Source organism: Pelmatolapia mariae, linkage group LG5 (assembly GCF_036321145.2).
Source record: "Pelmatolapia mariae isolate MD_Pm_ZW linkage group LG5, Pm_UMD_F_2, whole genome shotgun sequence".
NCBI lineage: Eukaryota > Metazoa > Chordata > Actinopteri > Cichliformes > Cichlidae > Pelmatolapia > Pelmatolapia mariae.
Genome location: NC_086231.1, coordinates 32,800,501 through 32,813,795, shown reverse-complemented (window position 1 = coordinate 32,813,795; position 13,295 = coordinate 32,800,501). Strand labels below are relative to the sequence as shown.

Sequence of the window (13,295 nt, the reverse complement as noted above, 5' to 3'; positions counted from 1 at the left end):
GATAACAGTTTTTTTTAATGATGCAGACATATTCTGAAACAATTTGCCAAATCTACCAAAATTTATGGAGTTTGCCTTAATGTGTGATCCAGAATTATTGGTTTTGTATTTTTTTTTATTAGATTTTATTTTGTTTTAACTTTTTATTTTTAATTCAGTTTCAGTTAGTTTCCAAAATGTGTTTGCGCATTTCAGTTTAGTTTTTGTTATTTGAATATCTTTGATTCTAGTTTAGCTTTTATTAGTTTCAGTGTTAGTTTTAGTATTTTTTTTTAATTATTACGCCAGAGAAAAGATTTAGGAATATCAGTATATTTTATTATATTTCAACATAAACAGTTGGAAGCAGTTGACTCAGTCTTGTAGACATACAAAGTCTCCATAAACATGTCCATAAAAGCCTGATCAGGGAGTTTGTGACAACATTTTTTTTATCAGATTAACAAATACAAAACTAAGACTATTTTCTCCACATTTTTTTTTCTTTGTTTGTTTGTTTATTGTTTGTTTTTTAGTTTTCCAAGTTCACAAACTACATAAGACCTATCGAGGGCACCAATGTGGTTTTGTTGCCTCTAGCTAACCGCAAGTTTGAATAGAAAAAGAAGGAAAAATATCCGGAACCTTCCACAAATGCCCGCAGACTAAACACGGACTTGTTTGTTGGTAGCACTAGTGATCGTCTAGTAGCTAGCTGCAGTCAGTTTACAAGCTGATTAAGGGTGGTCAAAGCACGTTATAACGCCTTTTCTACTTGTTGTCTTTACTTTGTCAACTGTAGGGTAAGTGTACCATTATCAGAATCTAAAATGCTGCTGGCGATTGAAATGTTACTCTATTAAAACCAAACTGTTAGCTCACTAATATTAGCTACATGTACAGAGATGATCTTGGCGATAAAGGATTACAGCTGCACATTTAGGACGTTTAGTTTTCTCTTTTTGTGGTGCACTTGACTTGTGTCGGCACAGTTGTTTTCGCTCTTATTGCTGTTGCAGCTTTACACGGACAGCCAAAGCTAACGCTCATTTATCATCCATTAACTCCATTAATGGTTTTTGTTCGAAAATAAGGGGGAAAGATCGTTAAAACTTCCCGCAGTCCAGGGAATGAAAATGTAAGGTCCTAACTAAACTCATAAAACTGTGTAAATGTGGAACGCATTCATCATAAAGCTGGTAATGACACTGCCTAAAATACTTGTTTAATTTCCTAAACAAGTCATACAGATGAGAGAGGGAGCAAAATCACAAGTTATAAAAGGCATACATATACAAACATACACTGGATAATTGGAGGGAAAGGGGAGGGGTGGATGTGATGCATTTAAATATGTATTTAAATGTATAAAATCCACAATTAGTTAAGTAAACTTGATATATTTCTCATTTTGTGGGTCATTTGCACTTTTTGTGTCTTAATCTTCTACATCAAAGGGTTTAGTTCTCTTGTTTCCTTTTTTTATTTAAATGTTCTGTTCTCAAATTTCTGTATTGTGAATAGTTGCCACCTTGATGCCACGGCTGTATAATTGGGCAGATACGGCAGTGGATTGTAAACCTTGAAACTACAGCTTCTCTCACCCACTCATTTGTTTTTGTTGTTTTCCTCATTTGTTTGTTTCACTAGCTGTTCATTAGGTTTAGGTAGTTAAGTGTTACTGAACTCTTCTTGATCACATTAGACAATCCATCATGATTTGCTCTCATATTGTCTCTATTTTTAGTCACAATATATGGTTTTCTTTTTAATGTTTTGTCACCATGAGACCATTTGACGCTCGTCTCTTGTTAAATTTCTAGTGGACCATCACCATGGAGCCTGCGTGTCGTAAAGACAAACCAAAGCTGAACTCAACCCCGACCAGAGGAGACAGAGCCAAGCAGAAGTCTGCACAGCAAGAGCTCAAGCAGCGGCAGAGAGCAGAGGTGGCCATCATCCCTTCTTTTCTTTTTTTTGCTGTTGTTGTTATTAAACCTAGCACACATACCCCAACCTAAAATCATAAACAGACATTAAATTTGATTGCTTTCTTTCATTTGCAGATCTATGCTTTGAACAAGATGATGACAGAGTTGGAGCAGCAGCAGTTTGAGGCCTTTTGTAAACAGATGCAGTCACAAGGAGAATGATGCTCTGTCCTCCCTATTTTACACACCCTCCAAAAACACCATGGAGAGAGACAGACACACACACACACAGACTGCTCTCTTATATTCAGCTGCATCTCTGTTGCTGCCACCTGCTGGAAACAATTTAAAAAGTATTTGTTTCTGGTGTTGAATCAGGCAACATGTGACATTTAACAGACTCCAGTTCCTGGCCCTGCAGCGTACTTGAAAATGCCACACATTAGTTGTTGTAAGCTGATGTTGAGGCGCATCAGGTTACTGATATTTCCTTTCCCCGAGGTGTGCATGGTCAAACATACATAGTGATATTTTTACTGTATTTCAGAGTTAAAATCAATTTTTCAGCTGAAAAGTTTGACAGTTCAACTAGCAGGTCGAGTGAGTGTATGTAGGCTCCCATACATAACCTGTATTTCAGGTTTCAGAACAAGGAACTGCAAATACTGCAAATATATTTACCTGCTTTCTTAACCCAGGAAGTCTCTCAGCCAACCGGAAATGGGTTTAAGGCTGATATCCATGAGAGGAGAGATGTTTTTGGACCTCTCCTCTAACAACTCATTTGCAACAGTGAGTTGTTAAGAGTCTGTTTTGACAGAGTGCTTTATTTTTAACTTCTTAGTATTTAAAGCTTGCTGCAGGCGTTAAAGTACCATAGGAATGAGGAAAAATCACAGCTTTACTGAAGAAATCATCAGTTTTGGCACAGCTCCGGTCATAAACATTGCTAGTCTGTACATTATGCTCTCCTGACTTGTTGTCACCTGCCTACGTTTTTATTAGGAGTATTTTAATATCCTGACACCTGGGCCATGTGCTTCTGTTTGTTTTTGCTGCATCAGGTTGGGTTGAACTCTGCACTCTCTTTATTTATTAATTAGTTTAAAATGTTATTGTGTAAACACGAATGCAATCTAATGGTCCATCGAGTGGGAGACGTGAGGTTACAGCAGAGACTGATCCAGAATAATGCTATCACTCCTCCACTCCACTGTGTTTTTCAGCCAGTACCTTACAGTGATGTCTCACTCTGACCCAATCACAGACTGTGGAATGTCACGTTTTTATGTCCTACTGCGAGTGAAGTCTATTCTATCTGTCAGTGTGATTTCCAGTGATGGTATGTGTTCTGTCAGTCTGTCCGTTAGTTATCCGGATGAATGCTATGGATGAATTTGCCATCGTATGTGAATTTTGGCCCAGCTTTGAGATGAAGAACTGTTTCAGCTGATCTGGATTCACGTACCTTTGGAAGCCTTCTTTACCATTACTACATATGTAGTGTCATACATTCTTAAATACATACCCTGTTGTATAAGAACAGCTGAAGAGAATATCACAAACTAATTCAGATGCACACATCCTTTTGGATTCAGGGACTTCTAGGTGGAGGTAGTGGAGCTGCAGACTGGTGGAAGTCTTGGAGAAACAAAGTTTTTTGGTCCATGTTAGCACTTCAGATTTTGTCTGAAAGTTTTCATTCTCTTACCAGCATACTTAATAATGCAACACTACACTCCGCTCTGGCCATGAGGCTGTTTTTCAGTGATTCATGAACACAAACTAATAGTAACTTTAAAATCCATTGTCCCTAATATCTGTGTGTTACCAGAGCTCATATAGACTCGTCTGAGTCTCACTGATCTGTACATGAGCTACTCCTGCATGTTTTTGCCACAGTCACTAATTTTGTAACCTATAAATATTTGTATTGTTTGTTACCCTATGGCATCTACTCTGACCTGAGTATGATTTATAAAAAATAAAAATGAGGTTTTTTGAATATGTGCTTTCATTTGTTTGTGTTTTGACAAAACTGTCAGATGAGTTAACACCACCCAGCACAAAAAGCCATCAACAGCAGCTACTTCCTGAGGTCCTCATCTCCAAAGACACCAACAGATCAGCAGCTCTTATATTTAACACCCCACCTTTTTTGTAAGGGGGTGGTGGTAGGATTACCCCTCTGCTCTGTAGCAGAACAGAAGTATTAAAAGAAAAATACTTGAATAAATTACCGAACATTTGTATATGATGTATTGATTCATGGTCCATCAAGAAAGCCCTTGTGACCACATATAGTCAGCAGTAGCAGAGGAAGTACATCCATCTTGATATTCTCAACCCCCTACAAGCAGTCTTCTTATAAATGAGGACAAGTCATAATCCATTGAATTCTTTATTAACTTTTTGGTTTATATCGTAATTATAATTCCAGGTTAAGTGATAAAATGTGATCACTTTCAGAACCCCACTCATCAAGTCAGTCCCTTAGTTTAACCCACAGTGTAGTTCCACAGAGGTAGTAGTTAACAGATTATGTAGTAGATAATAACTGGTGCAGGCAGCAGTTTAAGGATTTTCAGGTTAGTAAAGCCAAGATGACACCACGGTAGGGTTTTGTTGTGTCATTTTACAAATATGAAGCAGTGTTTTCACAGCATGAACAGCAAAATGCAGGATAAGGCAAAGCTGGCCATCAATCGAAAGCTCTGACAATAATATTCTAGTTCTTTATTCTCCACCTTTCACTATTATTTGGTTCCCTTTTTCCTGTTGTCAGTGCTGCTTAAACCTCAATAGTAACGGAGCTTCCAGTGACACGGACTCCAAACCAGCCATCCCAGAACTTAGTGTCTTGTCCTCCATGTTCAAAGGAAATGAAACGCATCCCAGGGCCATAGTCAGAAAACGTGTGGCTAACCTGCAGTACAGACAGAAAACCACTGTGAGCTGTAATGCAGGATACAGAGCACTGTGTTTGTCACACATTTATAAGAATCAGATTTTTTACTATTAAAGGGGCTTTTAAAAACCTGTTTCCATGAGCAGTCATCACAGTCGGGGTCCAGAGTCACCGAATCTGGTCTGAACTCCTGTATGACTTCGTCTTTCTCATCTAGCAGACACACGGTCATCTGGTAGGTGCAGCCACAGTCCGTCCTCCCACAGTACCTGCAGGATGAGCTTCCCTTTAATCACTGAGTCTGTTCTCTGACACAAAGGAAATAACGTGTCTGTTCAGACGTGTCCTACCAGTCTTGTACTGTGACAGGAGGCTGAGCATCCAGCTGTCCAGATGAGAATCCCTCTGCCAGCAGGTCAATCACCTGCCTCTTCAGACACAGCCTGGGACACACAGGATAAATTTGCAAACTGAACTAATTTTGTGAAGAAAACAAAAAAAGCATTCTGCCACATATATGATGTTTAAATTGAACTTAATATGTTTCATGTGAATAACAAAGTTGTAGTTTAGTAAAACCTTATGCATGTACATATGTTGTTGAGACAGACTCAATAATACTGTTAGAAGTATGCGCTGTATTATAAAGTATCATAACTGTCTGTCCAAACATTTTAACGTCTTAAACCTTTTCCAGTGACCCTAAAAGAAGCCTGACAGAATGTAGTGGTGTGACCAATACTCATATGTTGTATGTGATAACTACTCACTCAAAGGAGGTTGCAAAGTATTTAGTCACTCCTTCACTGCAAAAGTCATGACCACAGTCTCCCGGCATGTCCTCCACCTTCCACTGGCTCCCACCATTCTCTATCAGCTCCCAGAATTTCAGCTCATCTGGGAGGGAAATCCACAGTCTCAAGCTTCCAGTCACAGTATTATGTTTTGTTTCGTTTTGTTTTGTTTTTTACATGAGCTTTATTGGGTCAAATACAAGAGCACAATTAGTTGCATTTGAGTGCTGGCCAGCACAAAACAGCCTCAAAAACAAGACCAGAACTAGTAGTTTTTAAAAAGAAATCTAATTTAGTCTTGATCTGGTGAGTAACTTGTTAGCTTTGCAACTTCTGTTATGAAATAGTTATGAGTAAGTTATGAGAAACAAAAGTGAACAAAGCTGGCAGCTGTTTTCAGTGTCACGTTCTAAAATCTCACGGTAAAAGGCAGAAATCATTAGCAAGTTAGTGAACACGGCAAACCAGTCAGATACCCCCCCTCAGAACTTGGTGAAGACCAAAAGCAGAGTCAAGAAGGAAAGTGGACACTGGACTACCATTCACCGGGTGCCTAGAAACATGTTTCTAAATGAATAACACTACTTCTTGTGTGTATGTCTTCTGTTCGTTATTGTTTTCTCCCTGTGCCCCATTTCCAGTCTACCCAAAGCATCTTGTGCTCCCTCTTTCGGATCAGTGGCCTCCCCGTGAACCTCCTTATGTGTGCACTGCTCCCTGTCTCATCTTTGACTGCTTGGATTCTGCCTTGCTTTGTAACTTTGGAGGTATCCTGTATCCTACACTAGGCTCTTGTGTACATGTAAGAGGTTCATACAAGAGGTAAGCTCTGCAAAAAGTAAAAGTGATAAACAAAATGTCAAAACTACTCCTTTAAAAAGCATCTGATGAAATACTCCTCATGCTCTCTAATCCACTGAGGGAAAAATAATATCTTACCTTCTCCGCTGGGGTTCTTCAGCAGGTTTCTGGCCATGATTACAGCTCACTCAGAGAAGGCACGACCTGCACAGGAAAAACAGGAAATTGCTACTTGGACCAGTATTACAATTTAAACCACATCCTTCATGTAGGTATTGGCTTAGCTGCAGGAGGGGTACCGATACAGGTCTCTTCTATATTACACAGTAGTGTGCTGGAACAGTAGTGTGTGTGTGTGTCATGCCAGCTGGAAGACTGCTGAACTCCACTCAATGGGGAACGTCCAATAAGGCAAAGGCTTGTGCTCGGGAAGCACATGTAAATAAACATCCAAGGAGAATCATAGTGACTTTGGGACTCTTAGTGGTCACATGGTGCTAGAGTTTCCTTTACTGCAAAAGGCTGTTTTAAATTGACTGAAATCTTTGTGACATTTAGTGCAATCAATGGTGAGCATATTATTGGGTTTAGGTGGGCTCAGGAGCATATGAGGTGAGACCTATAGTCTCAAAAACATCCCAACCCGAACACTAATACCCTGTCTGCTGACTCACAGCACAGCAGAGAGGGTGAAAGCCTCACGCTTTACATGCTGAATAGGAGGCATCACAGAGGATCAAGCAGTCATCAGACAGACATCAGTCAGCAGGAAAACAACCAGGGATAGCAACACTTTTAAACTCTACAGTGCCTGGTCATTAGCTTTCTCTTTATATGCCTGGTGTTTGTGTGCTTCAGCACTAGCACCAACAATTTTTTTAAGAAGAGCTAATCATTTTTGCATTAAGGCCCAAAAAGATAACTTGTCATTTTAGTCTCACAGTGTTTTGTGCATCAAACACTGTGCAAGATACTGGATCTGCATTTTGCTGTTCACTGAGACTGAGAAAAAACTACTGAGTCATTTCCCCCTGCAAAGCATAACAGCTACATGACACGCATGCTAATGACATGCTCTGCTTTAAATAAAACACTGAGCTAAATGCATAAAGCAGCATATTGTGTATGTTACTCACAGACAAGAAGGTGGCCAGGTGCAGTCTTTTGTTTCCTCTGGCTGTTTCTCTGCCTGCACTTGAGTTCCTCTGCAGAGTAGCACCCCCACAATAGAGAGGCTTTTATAGACTGTGACGCACACACACACACACACACACACACACACATGAGAAGGAGTGAGAGCGAAGAGAGGAGGAGGAGAGACACAGAACACTCTGGCTGGAGGCAGGGTGCATCCATCCAGCAGTACTCAGCAGAACACACATGGACTCAGCACAAATGTCAGAGGAAACACTTCAACAGCAGCTGTGGGAGAAAAGCATTCAGTAAGTCATGTTGCATATACTAATAGGGTCACTTTAGTTGCTCGTGAGGTTTTATGTAGCATTCAAATACAAGAAGAGCCAAACAATAACCAAGAAAGTTAAGAAATAATAAGAATTAAATACCAAGCTTTGGGAATTAGTTAAAATCAGAAAATGATCTATGACATATGAAAGGACACCAGATTGTAGAAGGTAAATTATTCCAGAAGTGAATAGACCCAGTGAAAATAAACTCAAAACCAGGAAACACATCTTAAACTGATGGGAAAGGGGACCAAGTAGAATTTGCCATACAGTAACATGCATTACAATCAAACAGCTGACTTATAGACTGGTTGATAGAGCAGTGCACCAGGACTCTAAGCTCTAACACCAGGCAGACTGACCTGAGTGGGACTGTACAAGACTAATGGTGCACTAATAACATCCATCGGGAACTCACTGGGACTGTGGCGTCCAGCTGCAATCACCATCAAGTGGACAATATAACAGGGTGATGCAGTACATGTCCCTGCTGCTGTTCTGCATAGGCCTCACACATCACACATAAAATATCTGTCCAAAATATTGTCTAGTGGACCTTCCCTCGTGCCTGGGCCTTAGTTTTGAGTAGATGTTAAATATTTTATCAATCTTGACTTCACACATCTTTTATGCTGTCAATGTGTAGCACAGTCCTCTGCAGCGGCAGCAAGGTTGTGGATGGCAGTAACATATATCACCTGCAGAGGGAGATGTGGTATCATATGATGGTTCTGCCAAAGACCAAAAGCCAGCTTAGCTCCTTAATGTAAAACACTTGTTCACATGTTAGACAAAGATTTGCTCTGTGGTTTGTCTGATGAGCACTCCCAGGAAAAGTGTGTGATTTATGATGGAAACACAACTTAGATGACTGGTAAGTTTGTAAACGAACCAAACAATATTAATGAAGCCGGTGACCGGCACCATCATTATGTCCCATTTTATCAAAGCTGTAGGGCTAAATAGATCATAAAAAAGTAATAGCGTATCAACTTCTTCTTATTTTATTTATTTACAAACTTAAATCAGTCATACGCCCAAACTAAGGGACGGTCATACCCGCAAGCCACCAAGGAATTACTGGTGACACGCTTTAACAGTAGAGTCGTTAAATTATTCTTATCTTGCAAGCTTATTCGGCGATTTAAAAATAATAATTTTAGAAATTATTTTTGCTTCTTAGCATTTTGACAGCACATTTTGATGTAGTTTACGCCTTTTGATGTAATATAAAATGTAAAGCCTACCTTTGCCGTGTTTTTACTGGTGAGAGTTGTTCCTTTGGTTTACAGAGGGTCTTATCTTCAATAACATCAGATGGGAAATGTGTCCATACGTCTTCTGGTCCTCCCAAGTGTTGACATTTTGTCACATTTTCATGAGAAAATATGAGGGTCTAAACTTACTGCACAAGGATATTACTCCTTATCAGAAGGATATTACTTCTGATTGGATGACTTCCAAACTTTCATCTTGCTTTTATTGGTTGATGAAAGCATCAATACATTACATCACAGTTTTTGTCCTCCGTGTCCCAGGTGTAAATTATAAGAAAGTCTAAAATACTCTGCAAATAAAAACAGCACTTCAGGGATTTATGATGCACTGCTGGATTCAATTATTTTTATTCTAAAAATACAAAAGAAATCATTATTTGATAATTTAATGGAAAATAAAGGGAGTAATTATAAATCAATGTTTCTAAATGAATTATTAATCCGAGTAAGAACATACATGGGAGGTGATGTTGCTGGTGTTCCTACTCCACTGCAAAATCTCCTTCCTCCAGCAGGCAGCTCCTACTACAGTGCTAACCAGCTCCCTACCAGGCAGCCCAATCTAGCTGTAAAAGGCTGATGGGGTAATCATAGCTTCTTGTGTGGGTATACAAAATTAGGCTTTATTCTGCGCCACAACATCAATATAACACAATGAATACATTACATCATACACAAAGTACCTCCCAATATGGGAGAGAAAAATTCAAGTTAAACATTGCAGATTTGGCACGTTGCTTTTTTGATTTTTTTTTTTTTCCTGCGGACAGTACAGTACAACATTCAACAATCAATAGGAAATCATTGTGCCATAAATAACAAGTGGTTTAGGCATCATTCATAAGCAGGAATTTTCAAAATCATCAACACCAAGCTTACAAACATGGCTTGAATCACACTTTTTTTGCATTCATGAACTACTGACGTTTTAGTGCCTTTTGTTGGATGTCCATTTGTTTCTTTATTGTCAATGCAGGAGTACTATATGACAGGATGAGCTTCTAGAAAAGTCTCTGACTGCACAGAGGAATGTCCAACAAACAGCAGTGCATATCCAACTGCGTGACCCCTGTAATGTTTTAGTGCAGCACCAGACATTTTTATCTTCCAGTGATACAGCACCCATAACTGTCCCTTCATAAATGGGTGGCCTGCTTATAATTAGGAATTTCCATTATTTGTTTGGGAATGCGACAATACTTCCAGTTCTTTGGAACAGCTGCAGGTGGAGGCTCCGTTGCAGATCTAAGCTTCAGAGGACGCCTGGGGTTTGAGTTTGGCTTTTTCCATGGTCGTACCGTATGGGTCTGATCTTTTAAAGAAGCCCATCTAAAGCAAAGGATGAGGAGATTAGATGCAAAACAATAATAATGTGTGAGCTTCAAAACTGATACGTGTAAAAAATACACTGTTCCCTGTTAACTTACCCAAAATGCAACTCACAACTCTTAAAGAATAGTCACTTTTACAATATCTGGTCAATCCACAAACACTATATAATGACAGCCATACTGATTTTTCTACAACACATTGTTTTTCCTTGCTTCTGTAACGGGTATGACAGTATGGGATTTTGTTCCCGCAGTAACAACTGAAAGACAATCTTACAATTTCCGTGTCCCACAAGCACAGCTTTAGTTCAAATCACAGATCTGCTTTCAGCAGTTATAAGTAAACAAACTGACTAAAGAAACAAAAATCTGTTTTTTGGGGTCTTTGGTTCAGGCTGTAACTCAGTAGAGCAGAAAAGCCCAAAGGTTAGTGTTGTCAATGTCATATTTATCAGGAATATTACAAAAAATGGAAAGTGTAACCACCAAGTTATTCCAGAGCTGTTTTTCTGTGATCATGCTAAAAGTAGGGTATTTTAACACCTTATTACCTTGTAAAGTAAGTATATGAGCAAGGCCAGTAACAGCAACCCAGCTAGAACAGCCAGGATGATGATCCACACAGGAACCGAGTACTGACTGTTGGGTTTATTCCACATCACAGCAGTCGCCACCTGAACAACAGGAAACCGCAGAACTGATCCACCGTGCACTGATTTTCATTTGTCAATGAAAAATCTAAAAAGCTTGTGAAATTGTAAAAAGGCAGAAAAAAGCTGTTGATGTTACCTTTTTGGATCCTGATGGCTTGAATGTGGGAGAAACAGAATACGGCATCCTGTCTACGCTGAAGTGAACGGAGCACTCCAGCATGTACTGCTTATAGGCTCGCTGTGGACAATCGATAAACAAGTTTAATGAGGAAACGTTTTTGTATCTAAGGAAAATCAAAAGCCTCTGTGATTTCTGCGAAATCAGTTTTGTACTATTTCTTTAAATATTAGTTTATTGTTCCATACATCATCTACTCTGTACTGTGGGTTATAGTAGGATCAAAATGTAATTATAAGATGTCAAAATTAACAGTAGAAAGCCTATTAAGTTCATTAGGAAAACTGTTAGGTACGAATAATGATGTAACGTGGATGAGACACACTATCTGTTTTTGTCGGTCTCCGACAGAGGGCAGCATGAGCACAGACTCCTGCAGGTTCTCGCCTTCATCCGCTCTAGTCTGTTCCTCCTTAGTTGAGTTTCTTTGGAGACATGACTGACACTACAGAGCAGTAATGCAGAGTACAAAGACCTGTAGTCTCACCTCCATGAACGTTTCAGCCCAGACTCTTGAGCGTACAGTCAGGATGACACTTCGTCCTCTCTGCAGCAGCCCCACATTACACTGCAGCTGCCAGCACTCCACTGTACTGCACGTCTACAGAGGGACAGACCAGGAACAGCACATTCCAGTTAACCATTCACCGTCATTTCTTTCATTACTAATGACTAATTACTGCCCTCACAACAGCAATTTAAACAAAAAAAACATGCAAGGATTTTTCTACTACATGATGCATTTGCATACATGTGCAATTACGTGTCTTTCCTTAGTTTTGATAAAAAAGTTTTCCATTTGTCCATTTCACTGTTAAGTGTTAATTCTCACAGCCTCAGGGACTGAGAAGCCTGCAAAAGTCTTTTAAACGTTCCTGATTTGTAGGGTTGATTTGTTGAGTGTACTTCCGTACTTTGTGAGCTTTGGCACTTCAATGCATCATCTGGCAGTGAATATTCGGTGTGGCAGTGACTCTAAGCTCAAGACAAATTTCCTGTAAGAACTATACAGAAACAGCTCCATCTTCGATATAGAAGAGAATACCTCCCATGCTGTGATATAACTGCATAACCATAAACCCTAGCAGTCATTTTTGTAGCAATATAAACACATGGATAAACAGAGGTTATGTTTCTTTGTATTATGCTTAGCATTAGTATTGTCAGTTATTATGACTTTGAATTAAGCTAAAATGTTGAAACATGTTCTAAAAATAAGACGGGCCCTCTGGAAAGGCTCACACAGTTAAATGGTTTTGGCAGCACAGTGACAGAGTAAGAGTAGATTACAGTGCAGTGATGATATAAGATGTCAAAGTCACCGGTGCTCTATACAGAGTTGATATGAACCAGTTTGAGCTCCAAGAAAACTTCATTCAAAATCCCACTGACATTTACAAAGACGCTAAAAACTGAACTTCATTCTTTGGATACAATCAAAAGAAGATTGCTGGCAATTCACATGTCTCTGTTCTCAGATCCCCACAGTACACACTGAAACTCCTGTGATGTGTGTAAATGAGTAAAGTCGTGTATTGAACAAAGTAATGTTGTTGTTTATTCAATATTTCAGCTTTCAGTTTAACCCTGTGAGGTGTAAGTCATTATCAGTGAAACCCCAGCCCTAAACCCAAACTCTATATTTTTTTAAAAAGCCAAGAGTATGTTTTTGGTAAAAATGTAGGTAGGGTCTAAAGTGTCCCTTTGAAATCAACAATTACCAACTGAGTAGGGTTCACATCATAAATACAGCCTATCCGAACCCTACCTACACCAACAAGATGTGCCTCCCATAAGCCAACAAAAGAGAGAAATCCATAAATGATTTCAGGGGTCATGAACGGTTCATATGTGTAGAAATATGATATATAACCAACGACAGTGTTGGTGTGTTTTATGATTATGAATGAGCCACACTGTCTGGGTTTCTAGTTTCTTCATGGAAGCGTTAGTCTCCCTGTGCCTACAACAATCGTG

At 39.3% G+C, this 13,295-nt stretch overlaps 3 protein-coding genes across 3 annotated transcripts in view; 1 reads left to right on the top strand and 2 right to left on the bottom strand.

Annotated features, from left to right (window-relative positions):
* The first annotated feature begins 671 nt into the window (after window positions 1-671).
* Window positions 672-4,012, top strand: svbp (small vasohibin binding protein). The gene is made up of 3 exons (XM_063473220.1): window positions 672-782; window positions 1,803-1,928; window positions 2,046-4,012. Exons 2-3 carry the CDS (start codon window positions 1,815-1,817, stop codon window positions 2,130-2,132), a joined length of 201 nt encoding a protein of 66 aa, XP_063329290.1. The 5' UTR covers window positions 672-782; window positions 1,803-1,814; the 3' UTR covers window positions 2,133-4,012.
* Window positions 4,013-4,304: 292 nt separating this feature from the next.
* fbxo2 (F-box protein 2) lies at window positions 4,305-7,659 on the bottom strand. Its single transcript, XM_063473219.1, has 6 exons — window positions 7,550-7,659; window positions 6,552-6,617; window positions 5,589-5,715; window positions 5,169-5,261; window positions 4,949-5,087; window positions 4,305-4,836 (listed from the first exon to the last, which is right to left on the bottom strand). The coding sequence occupies exons 2-6, from the start codon at window positions 6,586-6,588 to the stop codon at window positions 4,702-4,704; spliced, it is 531 nt and encodes a 176-aa protein (XP_063329289.1). The 5' UTR covers window positions 6,589-6,617; window positions 7,550-7,659; the 3' UTR covers window positions 4,305-4,701.
* A 1,820-nt stretch (window positions 7,660-9,479) lies between these two features.
* The window catches only part of LOC134628127 (integrin alpha-5-like), a 50,352-nt gene continuing 46,536 nt past the window's right edge, over window positions 9,480-13,295 (bottom strand). The window contains exons 27-30 of the mRNA XM_063474809.1: window positions 11,806-11,919; window positions 11,277-11,378; window positions 11,039-11,161; window positions 9,480-10,485 (exon numbers count right to left, since the gene is read on the bottom strand). Of these exons, the coding sequence (XP_063330879.1) occupies window positions 10,402-10,485; window positions 11,039-11,161; window positions 11,277-11,378; window positions 11,806-11,919 (423 nt within the window). The 3' untranslated portion in view covers window positions 9,480-10,401. The remainder of the gene's footprint in view (window positions 10,486-11,038; window positions 11,162-11,276; window positions 11,379-11,805; window positions 11,920-13,295) is intronic.

What these genes read in the sequence shown, in the direction of transcription:
- fbxo2 (XM_063473219.1), bottom strand. Translation starts at nt 6,588, where the DNA reads ATGGCCAGAAACCTGCTGAAGAACCCCAGCGGAGAAG. An exon ending in TACTTTGCAACCTCCTTTGA is followed by an intron (nt 5,262 to 5,588) that starts GTGAGTAGTTAT and finishes TGTGTGTCCCAG; the next exon opens with GCTGTGTCTGAAGAGGCAGG. An exon ending in ATGACTGCTCATGGAAACAG is followed by an intron (nt 4,837 to 4,948) that starts GTTTTTAAAAGC and finishes TCTGTACTGCAG; the next exon opens with GTTAGCCACACGTTTTCTGA.
- svbp (XM_063473220.1), top strand. Translation starts at nt 1,815, where the DNA reads ATGGAGCCTGCGTGTCGTAAAGACAAACCAAAGCTGAACTCAACCCCG. An exon ending in AGCAGCGGCAGAGAGCAGAG is followed by an intron (nt 1,929 to 2,045) that starts GTGGCCATCATC and finishes TTTCATTTGCAG; the next exon opens with ATCTATGCTTTGAACAAGAT.